The 18,397-nt window shown below is 37.8% G+C and overlaps 1 protein-coding gene across 1 annotated transcript in view; it reads left to right on the forward strand.

Moving 5' to 3' along the window:
• The window catches only part of ADGB (androglobin), a 174,749-nt gene that overhangs the window by 18,772 nt on the left and 137,580 nt on the right, over positions 1-18,397 (forward strand). The window contains exons 2-4 of the mRNA XM_087425200.1: positions 8,330-8,492; positions 14,252-14,344; positions 17,856-17,927. Coding sequence (XP_087281326.1) covers positions 8,330-8,492; positions 14,252-14,344; positions 17,856-17,927 — 328 coding nt within the window. The remainder of the gene's footprint in view (positions 1-8,329; positions 8,493-14,251; positions 14,345-17,855; positions 17,928-18,397) is intronic.

Consider the following 18,397-nt stretch of genomic DNA (forward strand, 5'->3'; position numbering starts at 1 on the left):
CTTGATTTCACGATTGACAGTTATTTTACCTCAGCTTTGAAGATACTGCTTCATTGCTTCCTGGCATCTATAATTGCTGTCAATTTGATGGGCAATTTTTTATTTTCAGGTAATTTGTCATTTCTTTTCGTAGACAGATTCTTGTCTTCATCATTAATCTACAATTACGTTTGATATATCTAGATGCAGATTTCCATCCCCTGGCTTCCCATTCATCCTTTGTATTGCTTGATGAGCTTTTTCCAATCCAAAGACATGTCTTTCATCATTTCTGAACATTTTTCAGCAGTCATATCTTCAAATAATTCTCCCAACCCCCACTCCCCCCATTTTGACAATTTTATCCTCCAGAAACTTCTATTATGCATATGTTGGAGTTTGTCAATCTATCCACTTGTCTGTTTCAAATTTTCTATCTCTTTATCTATGCAAACACTTGATTTTTAAAATTCTACCTTATAAATCCCTAGTCCTCTTCTCTCTCCAACTTTATTTAGTCCACTCTTTCAACATCTGCATTTTTTATTACTAAAATTTTCCAATGTCTCTTTATTCATTTGGTATTATTTTTGTTTGTTTGTTTGGTATCTTCCTGTTCTCACTGCAAAGCAGAACCTTTCCCTCCTTTCTCTTTTTGGTAATTCTAAACATATTCATTGACCTTTTAAGTTTGCTACATTGTTTCTCTTTCCTCGGGTGTGATTTCTTTCTTTTGATATATTATTGACTGTCCTTCATAGTTTTAAGTTTCTTCTTTTGCTCTGTAATGTTAGTTTTTTGGTTCATCTTTTGTAGATGTTTTAAACTCATGCATACTGTTCTGTGCCATGTGGTTTGGATGGCTTTCCAGGATGATTCCCTCCCTACCCGTTGCTGAAATCCAGTTGAGATGTGCTACCGAAAAGGACAAGATGGTTGTTACAATATTGAAATATTTCCTCATCAGTTGGCAATTAGGTGCTTTTTTGAGGTCCCTGAAGAATGTCTCTCTCTCCTTGAACTCTGGCCCCTCTCTGAAAACCCCAGGACCTATCCACAGTTCAGATACTAAATGGTTAATGGACCAGCAGAGGGCCTCTAGCCCGCTGTTCCAATACAAGAGCAGAGTCCTTTCTAACTGGTGGGTGCATCTGCCATAAACTTTTAAAATATTTTTATATTACCCCTGCTCCCACCCGAGTCTTCACATTGGGAGGTTGGAGGCTTTCCTCCCGTGTGGGAAGTGCTTTTCCTGATACCACACCCACGGTGGAATACGCACCCCCATCCTCATCTTTTCTGTCTTGGCCAGCCTGTCTATTTCCTCATGGAACCACAGGAGAGAGGCACATTGTCTGTTACACCATAAACTATAGAGGGATATACCAGCCTTAGTTCAAAGCCAGGAGCTCATGAGTAACTCTAGCCACTTGCTCGTTCACAAAGCCTGTTTCTGGCCTCTTGCTATTTACAGGGAAAATTCAACTTCTTTTCCAAAATAGACTTGTAGACTTCTAGGTTTGGACTGCCACTGCTAAAATCCAATTCCTAGTACCCACTTGAGGATTACACTATTCCAGCCTCCAAGACACCATGCAGGTTCTTTCTGTAATTAGTCCATTGACACTTATTTTTCACTGAGATATAATTGACGTCTAACATTATATTAGCTTCAGGTGTACAATATAATGATTCAATATTTGTATATATTGCGAAATGATCACCACAATAAGTATAGTTAACATCCATTACCCTACGTAGTTAAAAAAAATTTTTTCTCATGATAAGAACTTTCAACGTCTATTCTCTTAGCAACTTTCAAATATACCATACAGTATTATTAACTATAGTCATCATGCTATTTATTACATCCCCATGACTTATGTATTTTATAACTGGAAATTTGTAACTTTTGATCATCTTCACCCATTTCACCCACCCCCAACCCCTTCCTCTGGCAACCACCGACTCACATTTTTCAGTGGCTTTCAATCATGATCAATTTATTTCAATTATGAATATACATATATAATATATATAATAATCATCTTAACATCTTTGCATCTGTTGCTTACTTGACATATCATTCTCATGTCCAACTATTCTGTGTGAGTTGGCCTGCTGTTATAATTTTACTTCCTTTATGCTTCCTATCTTTTCCCCAGGATCACTTTCATATTTTATATTTCTACTCTGGAAATCAGACTTGTGCCTGGCTATCTGAAATTTTTCTGCTCTTCAAACATCAGTTTCCTTTGGAATATCATTTGGCGTTTGGAATATACAGATTTTATGTTATAAACATTCCCCACTGAATTTTATTAAGTTTTTTAAAAATAATAAATTTCCACAAATATGTTTTGTATACAGATTTCTAGCCTCTCCTTAAAGGGACAATGATACTCCCCCTATCTCAACAGCATATTTAGACTTACTGTTTAGGAAGGGAGCTTTTAGCCGTATACTTACAGAATATATGTATCTTTGAAATCTTTTATACAACTTATAATTTTAATTAATTAAGTCATTTATTAGTACTTGGGCATATTGCTATGTGAATAACATAACTCTGTATATAACCCTGATTTTTCAGCATGGCAGGTGTGATTTCTTTGCATGTTTGAATTTTCTAAATTTTGGCAACATTTATTTCCTAAATCTTCAAAATTCCTGGGTTACTTTTGTGTTTAAAGATTATCTTGTTCTCAGAATTGATGAGACCAGGAATAACGTGCTTTGAATATTTAAAGGATTCCAACTACGCTGGAGCGGTAGACACATTCTGGCAGTGAACTTCAAAAGCATACTCTGATGAGAGTTTCAAAAGAACATTTGTAAATGATCATTTGGAGTCTGCAGTATATTTGACATTGGGCTATATTTGAGCACTGTTAATATTGTGTGTGTAATATAATAGGTGAGCTGTTGTGCTGGTATATGATACCTCTAAAGAGAGTCTTTTTAAGTGATCTTCAATATAGATGAAAACAAACTTGACATGTCATAAGGAAAGTAGGCCAATTAGTGATAAAGCTTAACAGCTTAAGGGAGGGAGCCAGAACATTTACTTACACTTGACAGAATGAAGATGAAAGCAAAACATAATCTCAGTAGAGCCCTTATTTTTTTAAAGAAATTACATCTTCCTTTTGCAAAAATAGCCTTTAAGATTTTGAGCTTCCTGGATGAGGTAATTGTATCGTGGTTTTGTTGGATACAAAATCACCAATTTCTTTTTATATGTAGGGTTGTACCAATGCTCAATAAAACAGAGATACTATAATGTATTATTTTATGCCTTGATTTTTCTATTAATATTATGAAAAAGTTCCCTTTCCCCCTGAAAACTATTCTAATCATCCTTCTCTCATATATTTTCTTACATGATGCTTAGGAACAGTCCTTTACAATGTATATATTCTCAGGCTTTCTTTTTCAGCAAGATGGTGGATTAAGATATTAAAAAAATAATAATACTCAGAAATGCCTACATAGAGAAATAAAAATCTTCAAGATCCAGGAGCCGGCCCTGTGGCGCAAGCGGTTAAGTGCACACGCTCCGCTGCGCGGCCCGGGTTTCGCCGGTTCAGATCCCGGGCGCGCACCAACACACCGCTTGTCAAGCCATGCTGTGGCAGCGTCCCATATAAAGTGGAGGAAGATGGGCACAGATGTTAGCCCAGGGCCAGTCTTCCTCAGCAAAAAAGGAGCAGGATTGGCAGATGTTAGCTCAGGGCCGATGTTCCTCAGAAAAATTTAAAAAAAAAAATTTTTCAAGATCCAGAAATGAGAAGGGAACTGAAGGTCAGAGTGTCATGGCTCTAAGCTGAATCTGCTGCTTCTCTAGGGAAGGTTTATCAGTCTTAAGAAATTAGAATCTTTTGTTTTAACATATATGGGACAAGGTCGTGAGCCCAAATGAGGAAAGGGAGTACTCCAGCCTTAGGTAAAGACATGGCTTTCCAAGAGTTTAATTTTCTTTAAAAAGGTGAATGAGAAAATCCACTCAAGGCCAGAAAGACATCATAAGAAAGCTGGCTTTTCTCTGCCTGGGGTCTGGCTGAAAAAAAAAAAAAAACTTCTTTGAGAAATGGGAACCGTTCGACTGAGACTTACTTGGTTTGAGATCTGATTTTAAAATATTTATGGGTTCCTGGATAGCTTATTCATTTGGGGTCTCTGAAAGAAAAAAACTAAATATTACACTGAAAGAACGTTCTTTCAACACAGGATTGCCTTGGGGGAAGGAGATTGGGGGGAAAGAAAACCCTGAAAAGATGAGCTCATAGTAACAGTGTCCCAAAACACAAGAATATGCAAAAGATAGGCAGAAGTCACTACAAGCAAAAGAATGAAGTGTCACAGATTTAAGATACTAGAAAAATAATCTGTAACTAATTTACCATGTGTGTGTTTATAATGATTAAATATAAAAGAAGAAATCCAAATTCTAAGAAAAGAATCACACCCTTCATATTAGTCAATGCTAGTAATCAACACTAGCTACCATATCGAAGCAGCAAGTAGGAAATCATGGATACTGGCTAAAATATCTGACAACCCCCAAATCTCAGTGACTTAACACAACGAAGAATATTTCCCATCCATACTAGAGTCTGAGCAGGAGTTTAGTGGTGGCTTTGTGTGTGCTAAATAGGGGTTCTTGGCTCCTTCCATCTTGTACTATGGCCATTTTCTAAGATCTCCTCATAGGACTGAACCATGCCTCAAGCAGGAAGAGAGTAAGAATTATCTCACGGAATGTTTTACGAGCCTAAATGTGAGATACAACACATCTCCCCATGTGCTGTTGTCCAAAACTCCATCACAAAGTACCAGCCAAACTGCAAAGGAGTATGGGAAATGTAGGAAATGGAAAACAAGATTGCTGAGCATCTGGTCAGTCTCCCCCTACATGTAAAAATTTGAAACGGTTCTAATTACAAATGATAGAAAAATAAAATAAAGACATTCATTCTTTTATTTCATGGAAATAGATGACAGAGAGGCAAATAGATTCCCTGTATTGTCCAATTGCTGGAGATAGCAGGGGTAAACAAATATCAAACCTGGTATTCCCACCACTGTGAAACTTACAAGCCCTACTTATGGAAAAACAGTAAGCCCATAAATAAAGGACTAGTGAGAGAATAGTCAAGTGCTGTAAAAATGAAGCAATATAAAAAGATGCAGAGAGGTGAGAGTTGCTATATGAGGTAGGATGTTCAGGAAAGTCCCTCCCACCTCTGCCCGCAGAAGGTGAAATTTGAGAGGGATCTTACCCTTCTTGTTGCTAAGTTCAACATTTATTTGTTTCTACTTCATCTTGTTTGATTTGTTAGAAGCATTTAGATCTGTCGCTCATTCTCTCATTTTTGAGAAAATTGCATTACTTAGCTTCCAGGGCATCACCCTCTACCCTGCCTTTCTACCTCACTGTTTCTTATTGCTGCTGTAACAAAATATCACACACTTAGTGGCTGAAAAGAATACACATTTATTATTTTGTAATTCTGGAGGCCAGAAATCCAAAATGAGTCTCACTGAGCTGACATCAAGGTGTAAGCAGGGCTGCCTTCCTTTTGGAGGCTCAAGGAGAGAATCCATTTTCTGGCCTTTTCCAGCTTCTAGAAGCTGCCCACATTCCTTGGCTTGTGGCCCCCTTCTTCTGTCTTAAAAACTAGCCATGTCGCATTTTCTGTCCATTCTTCAGGAGTCGCATCTCTCTCTGACTTCTTCTGTCTCCTTCCAATTTTGAGGACCCTTGGGATTATACTGGGCCCAGCCAGATAATCCAGGATAATCTCCCCATCTCAAGATACCTAGAGATATCTACAAACTCTCTTTTGCCATGGAAAGTAACACATCCACTGGTTTTGGGGACTAGGATGTGGATATATTAGAGAGACCATTATTCTGTCTACCACAATTACTGACTGCTTTTCTTAGTTTTCTTTTTTTTTCTCTTCTCTCTCTCCTGACATTTAACATGGAGTACCAAGGCAAATATATAGCTGTATTGATTATTATAGTATTGAAATATTTTTATATTGATTGGTGAGTAGCCTTAACAATAACCTTATCAATAAGACATTCCGCCTCCTGCCCTGGATCCTTGACCCACCCTGAGGACCTTACGTCCCTGACCCCACTACTTCAAGTAGTGAATAAATGTCTGGCATAGCTGGTGGCCTTGAAGACACTGACCCAGCATTGTGGCCAGTGTCTACTTAGATTGGTCAATGCTCATTCCTTACCAGTTGTTAGGCGTTTTGAATAGCATCCCTGGGAATGCCTCTTCCTTAGGATAGTCATTTTCTTGGTGATTTCATCCAGTCTTAAGACTTTAAATATCATCTAAACACTGATGACTCTCAACTTTTCCCTTTTAGCCTAATTCTTTCTCCCAAACCTCAGAATCCTACATCTAACTATCAATCAACATTTCCATGGATGTGTGATAAACATCTAAAACACAACGCATTCAAAAGTGAAATGCTGCTTTACTCCCTACCTCAATTTTGCCCCATCCCCCAGTCTCCTGTCTATCAGGAAATAATAACTCAATCGACTTGCTCTACCTTAAACATATACAAGGGGACTATTTCTTGCCTCCTCTGTTGTTACCAACCTGGTCCAAACCACCATCGGCTCTTTCTTGTTATTTCGAAGCTTTCTAAATGGTCTCTCTTGTCTCCTTTAGTCTTTTCTCAGCATAGCAATGAGTGGTTATAAAATTTTAGTCAAGTCATGTTAGACCCCTGCTCAAAACCCTCCTTTGACTTCCCATTTCATTCAGACTAAAAACCAACATCCTTCTCTCTGTTTAGATGACCTTTACAATCTTTGCATCTCCTGCTGCCTCTCTGAAATCATCTCCCTTTACCTCCCTTTTCACTTGCTCGGCTTCAGCTACCCTGACCTCCTGATTACTCTTCAGATGAGCCAGGATGCTCTCCACCTCTGGAATACTCTTCCCTGCTCTTTACTTGCTGTTTCCTGCTTCTGGAACATTCTTTCTACAGATTTCCACATAGGATGATTCTTTATTTTCTTTCACTCTTTACTTAAATATTTCTCTATCACAGGCACTTTCTTTAACCAATGTATTAAAAATTGTAAACCCTAACTCCTCGGTTCCCCTTTCCTGTTTTATATTTCCCTGTAGCAATTTTCACTTTCTAATATACTGTATATTTTACTTAATTTATGCTGTTATTTTGTGTGGCCACCCACTAGAATATGAACTCTATGGGGGTAGAAATTTTAGTGTGGTTTCTTCACTGCTTATCTCAGGGTCTACAGTGCGGTTCTAGCCCCACGGGTAGTTAAAATTCGACAAATCAAACAAGATGCCTATTTTAGACTTTAAAATTCATAAAAATGAAAAACACAAGTCAAAGTTAAGGTCTAGAGATATGAAGCTGTAATATACTAATGATGAGAGTATTAAACAAGTCTAACTTTTCTATAGAAAATTAGTCAAAATATATCACAAACTTCAAATACACATATATTTTGGTAAAGTAAATCTCCTTGTTAAAATCTATCCAAAGGAAATAATTAATAATATCTTCAAAGATTTTGCAACAGGGATAGCCATTTACAGTCTTTTTTATAATAGTGAAAAATTTTTTAAATCAAAACCCTCAAATTTCCAAATATTGAAGTTTGGTTAAATGAAAGGCAATATATTCATACGGTGGAATATTATGCAGTCCTTAAATTTGTGTTTGGATAAATACTTTTTGACTTGGAAACCATTAAAAATATACTGATAAGTGGAAAAAAGCAGTCTATAAAAGAGACTATACTGAATGATGTCATTTTTTAAGAAAAGATGTATATCCTTGTATATTAGTCTGAGAAGATGGATGGTTGTTAACAAAGTGGCTTCTAGAATGAAGTGGGTTTGACTTTCTTATTTATCTGATTTGTATTTTTAAATTTTCTTTTAAAATAATTACATAGTACTTTTATACTGGGAAAAATCAAAATTATATTTGTACTGATCTTCAGAAAGCTTTTACTATTATACATGTAAATGATTTTAAGTGTGAATTGTATATAAATATTCCCCTTTATGGCATCTTATGTATTGATGATGAATGTCCTGCATTAGTAAGTATGGGCTAATGCTCAAAATTTGTTTCTGGAATAGTCTCTTTTGGGTTCTTCAGTCTTTAGAACCCTAGCATGTGGAAGCCATCTGGCCACAGGTATGACTTTATTGAAAAATGTGTTTAACATGACTGCTGACAAGATAATTAAATTTATGTCATGCAATTAATCCAATGTTTTACCTCAGAGATTTGAATTAAAGCTAACCCACTCCCCCTTCTGTCTCTAGTCAGTATTTTTTGGGCAGCAGGGGACAAAATGATTCTGTTGAACAGAAGAAGGGGAAATTCTCAATCTGGCCAGAATGGAATGAAGCTGACGTAAACGCAGAAAAGTGGGACGCAGGCAAAGGTGGAAAAGAAAAGGACAAAATGGGGAAAAGCCCTATATTTGTAAGTAGACTTGAATGTGATTGGATTTCATTTCGGTTCTTATTTTTTTTTTGTGAGGAAGATTAGCCCTGAGCTAACATCCATGCCAATCCTCCTCTTTTTGCTGAGGAAGACGGACCCTGAGCTAACATCTATTGCCAATCCTCCTCCTCCTCCTTTTCCCCTTTTCTCCCCAAAGCCCCAGTAGACAGTTGTATGTCATAGTGGCACATCCTTCTAGTTGCTGTATGTGGGACGCCGCCTCAGCATGGCCGGGCAAGTGGTGAGTCGGTGCACACCCGGGATCCGAACCTGGGCCACCAGTAGCAGAGCACGCACACTTAACCACTAAGCCACGGGGCCAGCCCCCGGTTCTTAATTTTTTAATGGAATGAGATTTGTTACATGTGAATGTACTCATCCTTCTCCACAATCTCCACCCAAAACAGAAATTTTGTCCTTCTAGACTCCCCCATCCTACCTTCTCTTTTCAAGCCTTGGTCCTGAGCTTTGGTGAATACCATTTGAGTAAATGGGAGGAGAGAGATGACCAAAGAGTCATAATTAAATAAAGGGAAAATTGACAGAGCAGGTTAGCTAGTGATTTGGGGCAAAGCTGGGAACCAGGCATTTAGAGACAGTGGTTTAGAAAATAAAAGGCCCCAGCGAGCCTGTAAGAGATGTCACTGTGAGATAAATATTGAATCCCTCTTAATATCCCTCCCAAGATATTTGGGTAAAGATCTCAGTTACTCTTCATGTACCTGTGGCCATTTAAATATGATGTGTCCCTGAGATTGGAGCTCTAGCATTTTCCAGTTACATTATTTTAGGTTCTTTTGCCTATTTAAAAATGTTTACTCTATTTCTAAAGGCTTCTTTGTTGAGGATACAGGTCTGGGTTGCATTTAAAATATGACCTATTTATTTGGTGCTGCAATTCATTAAACAAAAATATTTATAGAACACAATACAATTTTCAAAACACAAACAAAATTGCCAGAATGGCTAGGTTGAACTCTGGTGCCTTTATTTGCAGAGAGCACTCTGAAACGCTACTTATTAAATTCGTATTTTGTTCACAAAATACAGAATCACAAACTGCATGATTCATATCAGTAATTAGTTTACAAAAGATATTCAATAAATTTAACTAATTGCTGGCTGTCAGTATTTGAACAATTTCAAATGAGCAGTGTGTGAGGGAATCCATTCTTTGTACCGTGCCTAGAGTTATTATGGAACTTTTTGATACCAAGGGCTTCTGAACTCTCTGGCTTCAAATGAAAATGTTCATACTGTATGTATTTTTAACAGAAATTCAAAATTTATGGGGATTGTGTGTGAATTTACATTAGGAAGGCAGATTATACAAATCCTCCATTAAGCAGTTGAGCTCTGGAAAAGATCTAGAGATGAGTTATGCTAAAATGTAAAGGAACAACAGGGAGAAGTGCCGACGTGCCTGAAAATTTTGAAATAGGAAATAGGATATAAAACATAACATTTTAGGGACCCTAGAGTGCAAGAATGCCTTTATTAGCTAAAGGCTAATATGAAAACACCTTGCAGATCTCTGGAAGGTTATGTATCAAATCCTGGGAATTATCAGTGTTTGTTGGTCTGCAACCTTGGGAGTTCCCTGGGTGAAATTCAAACCTGGCCCCCATAGATGGAGGGCAAGGCCAGACTGAAGAAAGAGGCAGACCACTCCAGATTGGTAGGTGGCAGGTTTCACAAGCAAGGGAACTTACTTATGAAGCTTGTCTTGGGCGGCCACGAGACGAGATCTCTGCACCTGCCCACCAGCATCTTAAGAGTTTATGCAAAGGCCTTAACGCGGTTCAGTCATGCACACAGTCCAGATGGTCTCAATAACACATTATTCTCTCAAGGTTGCATCCTTGAAGTGGCTCCTAGTGCAGGAACAGTGGGCAGAATGTACACTCCAAGGACAGGGAAGAGTGAGGAGCCTCTGATTGCCTGTGTCCAGTTCAAAGGTCAACCAGTGGTAGTGTTGTCTTGATGATCTCCTCTAACGGTGTTATGAAAACAAGGGCAAGTCTGTTGGAAGAACATTTACAGAAGGAAAACCATTGAAACAAACATAGTGGTCACCTGATGCCCATTTCATTTGGGGGCAACATATAGGAATATTGCTGTCTGAACATCAGACCCCAAAATAAATACTGCCGCCCTTGGACTAAGGAGCTGTAAAAAATGGCGTGATTAAGGAAGCACCAGCCCCACCCTTGATGTGAATAGGGGCTGTTCCAATGGAGTGTGACACTTCAGAACTTTAGCCAACACCCTATTCTGCTACCACAGCTTTCACACTGTGTGAGAGCACCAGCGTGAACCCTGGTTATTACGACAGTGCAAAGTGACACTATCTGGGATAGAACCTTGCTCCCCACCCCAGGTTCTGTTCCACAACCTCAGCATTCATGGCTCAGGAAACCACAGCCCCTCCACCGGAGTGAGTGGTGGACACGCCAAGTCTTGTGATTACATTTCTGTGATGTGGAGGCGCAGTAGCTCTTAGCCATGATTTGCAGCTTCCATATTTTACCAGGATTAGTTGCTTTAAGCATCCAACTCTGCCAGGTTTCCTTGGAATTTCACAGAAGGCCACTTCTCTAAATGTGAGGCTAGTGATCAGGAAATCAGCCTCAGATGAGCTAACCCTTCCTTGAAAGTCCAGAGTCAGGTCTCACTTCTTCAGCTAACTGATAGCAATGAAACGATATGATGCTGAAGATTTGATGATGAAGTACTGTAAGGTGGATATAAGAAATATACCCAAAGCACAATGACATGGAAAGATTACCGTTAACTTAATGTATGGGGCTCAAATCCTGGAGAAAAGGGAATTACACCAGGATGAACCCCACATTCACCTTGTTTGTGTATTTTTTCTCAAGGACATTTATTAATTCAAGACACGGAAATTAGAGGCCAAGCAGAGAGTAGCGGCCTGGGGCTTGTGTCAGTTTCTCTGGGCTGAAGGAGAGAGGATATTGTTTGGGGCTGCCAAAGGAGCCAGAACTTGAACCAAAATACAGAGAAGTGATCTGAAAATTTTGCATATAATTTTATTTCGAGAGTCCCAACTCTTAAAGCTATGTGTGTGAAGCTTCTGCTGCCGAGCAAATGAGTAAAACGCGGCAGCTTGGAGGCTAAATAACTGAGAAAAGATTTCATGATGCTATGGCGAGAGATTAGAATTCAGGATACACAAAGGTGAAGGGACCCTGATAAACACTCCAGCTTTTCAGTTAGTGCCCCAGCGTGGCTATAGCATTCTGTATTGAGTAAGGGTAAACCAAAATTCCACCAGCCCTGTTACATCCTGAGACCCAGTGTTGAGTGGGTCAAGTTCATCTTGTGCTCTGCCTGCCAGAAGGCATTAAAATCCTCCTCTCTGGAGGAGGACATCATTATTTAGAACGTGTATAAATTTTTACATCCAGTGTATATCATACAATCAAAATTTACCAGACATGAAGAGAAACAGAACCAAGCAACTGAAAGCCACGGGGAAAAATCACATAATAGAAACAGATCTGCAGGTGACTGATTTTGGTACTGTCAGATAGAGGACTTCAAAATAAGTAATTTAATATTTGCAAGGAAAAAACAATGTGAGGGAACCCCAGAAGTTTAGTACAGCTCCTGGAGAACTCAGTCTATCTTTCAAGAACCATTCTTTGATCATTTTGACTAGATGTTGGGGTTGCCTTTGTCTTCATTCAAATTATTCCAGTATCTTAAATGTGACAAAAAACCATATGCTCCAGATACACATAGACATTTACTGATTTTTTTTTTTTTTTGCTTAGGAAGCTTCACCCTGAGCTAACATCTGTTGCCAATCTCCCTCTTTTTGCTTGAGGAAGATTCACCCTGAGCTAACATCTGTGCCAATCTTCCTCTGTTTTGTATGTGGGTCACCGCAACAGCATGGCTGCCAACGAGTGGTGTATGTCCGCACCCAGGAACTGAACCCACGCCACTGGAGCGGAGCACACTGAACTTAACCACTAGGCCATGGGGCCAGCCCCTGACACTCACTATTTTTAAAGCTGAGACTGCCCTCAAATATAACCTATGTCTCAGGCCATACCAGCATTAGGATAAAAATATGATTACCATGAAAATCACAAAACAGTATTTATTTGCCCCTGTCCGCATTACATCAGGTGAAATTTAGCTACTCTTTTTTTCCATACATGTAATTTATATTCCTTGAGCATTTTGTGTCCTCCCAGAACTTTTCATATTATGTCTTGTAAGAATCCACCCCCCGCCCCACGCATACACACACATACCGCCATAGCTTATGAGCTGTGAGAACTTTTACATAGTAGCCTCCTGAAGTCTCTCTAACTTACTAGATTGCTAGCATTTGAGAATAGACATTTGGATATCATTCTTTCTTCAGAGCTCACTAATTGACTCAGACTAGTGGCTCAAAGATTAATGAATTAATTGCATTCTTGGGCATTTATCCCAGAGAAATGGAAACTTATGTTTACACAAAAACCTGTAATCTATACGCAAATGTTCATGACAGCTTTATTAGTAATAGCCCCAAACTGGAAACAGCCCAGGTTTCCTTCAATAGACAAATGGTAAGCAAACAAATTCCATATCATAAAATGTTACTCAGCAATAAACAAGAACAAACTATTGATACCTGCAGCAACTTGAATGAATTGAATCTCCAGGGAACTAGGCAGAGAGGAAAAAAAGTCAATCCAAAAGGTTACATACTATATTATTCCATTCATATGACATTATTGAAATGACAAAGTGATAGAAACAGAGACGAGATGAGTGATTGCCAGATGGTAAGGATTAAGTACAGAGTGGGAAGTTGGAGGGTGAGTGAGCTAAAGAGCATAGGAAGGATCCTCGAGCTGATGGAACTGTTCTGTATCTTGGCTATGTCAATGTCAAAATCCGGATTGTGATGTTGTACTATAGTTTTGCAAGATGTTACCATTGGAGAAACTGGATAAAGAGAACACAGGAACTCTACATATTATATTATACAATGGCGTGAGTCTATAATTATCTCGAAATAAGTTTAATTAAAACAATTAATAGGGCCGGCCCCGTGGCTTAGCGGTTAAGTGTGCACGCTCCGCTACTGGCGTCCCGGGTTCGGATCCTGGGCGCGCACCAATGCACTGCTTTTCCGGCCATGCTGAGGCTGCGTCCCACATACAGCAACTAGAAGGATGTGCAGCTATGACCTACGACTATCTACTGGGGCTTTGGGGGAAAAATAAAAATTAAAAAAAAAAAAACAATTAATAAAAGAAAGTTAGATCAAAGGTACAAATTTCATTTACATATAATCCTGTTTATGCTTCTAACAGCTGAAAATTAAGTAAATATTTTTCAATCTTCTCTATTCAGGTAACAAAAAACAATATTTTCAGTGGAAAATATGGCCATATGTGGCCCATCCAAAATTGTTTTTCCACCGTACCTAATTCACATTCCAAAGCAGCTCTTGCTTGTTTGGACGACTTGCTCTGCGATCAAAATGCTACTCAACAATCAAGGTCTCATTAATTAAATACAGTATTGTTAACTTCAGTATTCTTCAAGTACTCCATGAATTAGCTCTGAGAACAAACAGGCAAATTGCTCTATAGAGGCTTATTTGTTGATCAGCTCTATGCACTTATTAATTTTTATTAGAATTCAGCTGTTTTTATTTTAATAAAACCATATGGAGAAAAAACTCAATATATTTTTTTATATAGCATTTTTTTGAAGACCCTGAAGGAAAGATTGAATTACCACCATCACTGAAAATTTATTCCTGGAAACGTCCACAGGATTTTTTAATTAATCGGGTAAGAAATAGTTTTACTATTGAAATACTATGGGATATAATATCCAAGTTATGAAAATTTTCGTTTTTAAAACGATATAGGGTAATTTTTTTCCTGTGGTATTCGGTAAGGAAATGTATTTACTTTTTGGCATTTAACTTAGAAATAAATGTTTCTCAGTATAGTTGAATATTTCTTCCTCTGGTTTCCAAGAGAATATTGAAATTTTGTTTAAAGGCTCTAGTTTTCTTCTTCTTCTTCTTTCCATGATGTCGAATTATAGCCTAAAATGTTGTGAGAAGTTATTCCTTAATTTCTGACACTTTCCCTTTTCTGCTTCTTAGCTGGAACTTATGTGGCGTGAAGGTCTGTTTACTCTAGGGTTTATTGGCATTAATTTCCAGCCCAAGAGATTTGCACTTGGATCTCTCTATTCTAGGGGTTCTTGAAGCATTTTCCAAGGGCCGCCTTCATTTCTGGACCCCATGCACAGCCACTTGAGTCATATTGACTGGGACATTGCCCAAGAAACCTTCATTTTAAATAGCACTTGTGTACACTAAAACTTTAGACCCACTGGTCTATCTTCCTAATAGTTACGTTAGTTTGAATATATTTGGTGTTTTGAAGGATTTAATTATCACGAATGTCTTTTTTCCCTTCTTGACTCTCCTGCTATTTTCATTTAACTCATAGAAAACCAGTAGGCTGAATTAGTTACTTAGTGCTAATCAAATGGTTGTAATGGAGCGGGTTCTTCCATGCATTATAGAATCCACTGCATCTCTGTTGCTATACAAAGTGCTTTTATTCCTAAAAGTTTTAGCCTTTATATGCATGGCTACCAAACACAATTTATCCACCATATTTTCCAATTACTGTCACTATTTGAGAAAGTCAGATAATCCTAAATTAAAAAATATTTACTAAAATGAGAAAATAAGAAGATACATCTCTATCTATCAGAGTATTTATTGAATGCCTACTTGTAAGACCTTTTAAATAAAAGAAATGAAATATACATGAACCATGTCATTAAATTACTTATAATGTTGGGTAACATTGACATGAAGAATATAAAATCTGTGATGTTAATATAAAGCACTTAATATTAATGTAGCCAGCCCTGGTGGTCTAGTGATTAAGATTCCGTGCTGTCACCACCATTGCTTGGGTTAGTTTCCCATCAGGGAACCACACCACCCGTCTGTTGGTTGTCATACTGTGGCGGCTACATGTTGCTGTGATGCTGAAAGCTATATCACTGGTATTTCAAAGACCTTTAGAGTCACCCATGGTGGACAAGTTTCAGTGAAGCTTCTAGATTAAGACAGACTAGGAAGAAGGACCTGGCCACTCACTTCCAAAAAAGTTGGCCATGAAAACCCTACGAATAGCAGTGGAGCATTGTCTGACGTAGCACTGGAAGGTGAAAGGATGGTGCAAAAAGACCGGGCGGGGTTCCACTCTGCTGCACACAGTGGCGCTAGGATTTGGAATTGGCTCAAGGGCACTAACAACAAATATTAATGTATTATTAATAATATTCAGGCACTGCTCAATATAAATGCAAAGTTTGCATTCCATGCAAATAAAAGATATGAATTCCATGAAGTGGGAGTGTTGTAAATTTGAATAAGTAAAAAGTTTTATAAACCATTTCTCTTTTTATTTTTAGAATACCTTAGTTCTGACGGATACATTTGTACTAAAAATAAATTCATTCATTGTTGTTGACGATACTTCCACCTACATTTATTATAATGCTGCCATCCATCTACCTCTACTCTCCCTCTGCACTGACTCCTTCTCTTGATCCATCGTGCTGTAGTATGGACCAGAACTGCCAGAAGTCAAAAGTCTAGCTAAGTAGGAAAGTCTTAGAATAGTGTTTTTCAAGTTTTAATGTCCAGGTCCACAGTGATAAATACATTTTACATTGAGACTCTTTAATTATGGACACATATAAAGTTTAGACAAAAGTTTTACAAAACAATAATGACCTTTCTGTGTGAGATTTACTCTATTCTATTATATTCCATGTATATAGTCCTGCTCCATTAAAATGATTTCATGAATCACTAAATGATTGCAACCCACGATTAAAAAGCACAGTCCAGCCTAGAAACATACCCCAGAACAGTCTAAGCAAAAGATGAAGTCAAAGGGCATGACTTAAATCAGAGAGAAGCTAAGATATGAAAAAACTTAAAAGCCTGGATTTAAGATATCAGAATCAATATGGGCCATTCCAACCAAGGAATTAACAAGCCCTGATCACAGAGTGAGGGATCAGATCTATTTATTTCTGAGCACCAGATATTGGTGGCCCAGGCCCTTGAGTGTTAATTATATTGAACAGATGTAAAATGTCTGAAGATTTATCTTGCCCCAGGTATAGGCATAGGAAATGGAGATGCTAAAATACTGTTGTAGAGACCTCTGCCTTAATATTTGTTGTCTTTTACAAGCCGTCAGTTCTTCCTTTTCATTTGTCAGTATGTGACTATTAGGTAAAACCCTTCAAACTTTAAAATAAGGTGTCCAATACTTATTTAATCTATAATTAATCAATTATAATTAATTGATCAGTTTTAATCAATTATAATTAATCTATAATTAATCAGTTTTAATGCACAGTGGTGCTTGCTGAAAGGTATGGGCATTTTAGAAGTGTTGCATAGTAATGTCAAACCAGAATATGTATATATAAAACTTACTATGTTTATAAATTATGAACATAAGAGTCAATTCAAGCTTTCAAGGTAGTTTTAGGTAAATTTCTCTCAGACATAAAAAATTATTTTATTGAGTTTCAAGATGCTAGTTGTATAGATGATTGAGGATAATTGATGGCATTAGTTTCCATAAAAAGTCTGTTTCACTAATCAAAACCATTTTTATGTTAATTGGATATGTTAAATATATAAGCTTGATATGAAATGTAACTCATTTTTTAAAAACTGTTACAAGTTGTGTTTTCCCCTATTATGTTTATTCCTTGCTGGTCTAAATATATAAAAGCAACTTCAATTATATTCCAATGAAATAATGATCATCAAATTAATTTTTAAAAAAATAACTGGACTTAAAGTTGGGCAAAACTTTAAAAGCTGTCACAGCTTGTATTTTTCATGCAGGATGAAGATAGTTTTCCAGCTACCAGATGTTAACTAAGCTTCAGGTTTAACTTGAGTGGTTAATTTAAATTTCAAATCACTTTTTAAACTCTCAGTTTGTCTATGTATGCATACTAAGTTTATCTACATATATTTTCGAACATTTTATTTGTATATTAAAATACTGTATTTTATAGGCATTACATTATTAAGTTAATGTCGCCTACTTTTCTAACCAGATTATCTTATGAAATAATATGCCTACTTTTTATTTCTTCTAATTCCTCTGGTTGTGAGAAATGAAATCAGATTTGGCCTATTTCCAGCACATGAAACTTGATTACATTGAGCAACATTTTCTTTATTTTTCCTAAGGAGTAATATCTATTTTTATTTTCTTAATTTTATTTCAGGTTCCAGTAGTCGTGAAAAATGAAATCCTGTTTGACTTGTTCTCAGCAAATGAACATTTGCTCTGCAGCGAGGTGCGTAATGAAGTGTGAGTGAAAGGCTCGTTCTGGCGGGCCTTCCCGCCCTGCTTACACAATTCCCAGTCAGGTTCAGTTCTCCCGGGCCCTCCCTCAATTTTGGTATAACCGAGCATTTTATCCGCCAGACAAGAGAAGCCCCTTTAATTGGGTTTAGCGTGCAAATGGCGGGAAAATGTTAGTATTCACACTGCTGGTGCCCCTATTCTCCAGCCCCGGGAACTGGTTTCTCACAATCTGGGCATTTCTCCCCCAGACTCATGTGCCTAGCAATTGACATAAAGTCGCTGCCCCTCTCGCCCCATGTCCAAGATTTGCCCCGTGTTGTGATATTGTTTGATGTGCTAATGTGGGGAAAATCATGGGGTACAGTTTGATTTCAATACCTTGTTGAAACAAGCCAGATTTTCAGCACAGCAATCCTACTTCCCAGGGGGACACACCTCCCCAGGTCTCCACCCTGGGTT

The sequence above is a fragment of the Ceratotherium simum genome, chromosome 38 (genome assembly GCF_057802395.1).
Source record: "Ceratotherium simum simum isolate JZ-2026a chromosome 38, ASM5780239v1, whole genome shotgun sequence".
Classification (NCBI taxonomy): domain Eukaryota; kingdom Metazoa; phylum Chordata; class Mammalia; order Perissodactyla; family Rhinocerotidae; genus Ceratotherium; species Ceratotherium simum.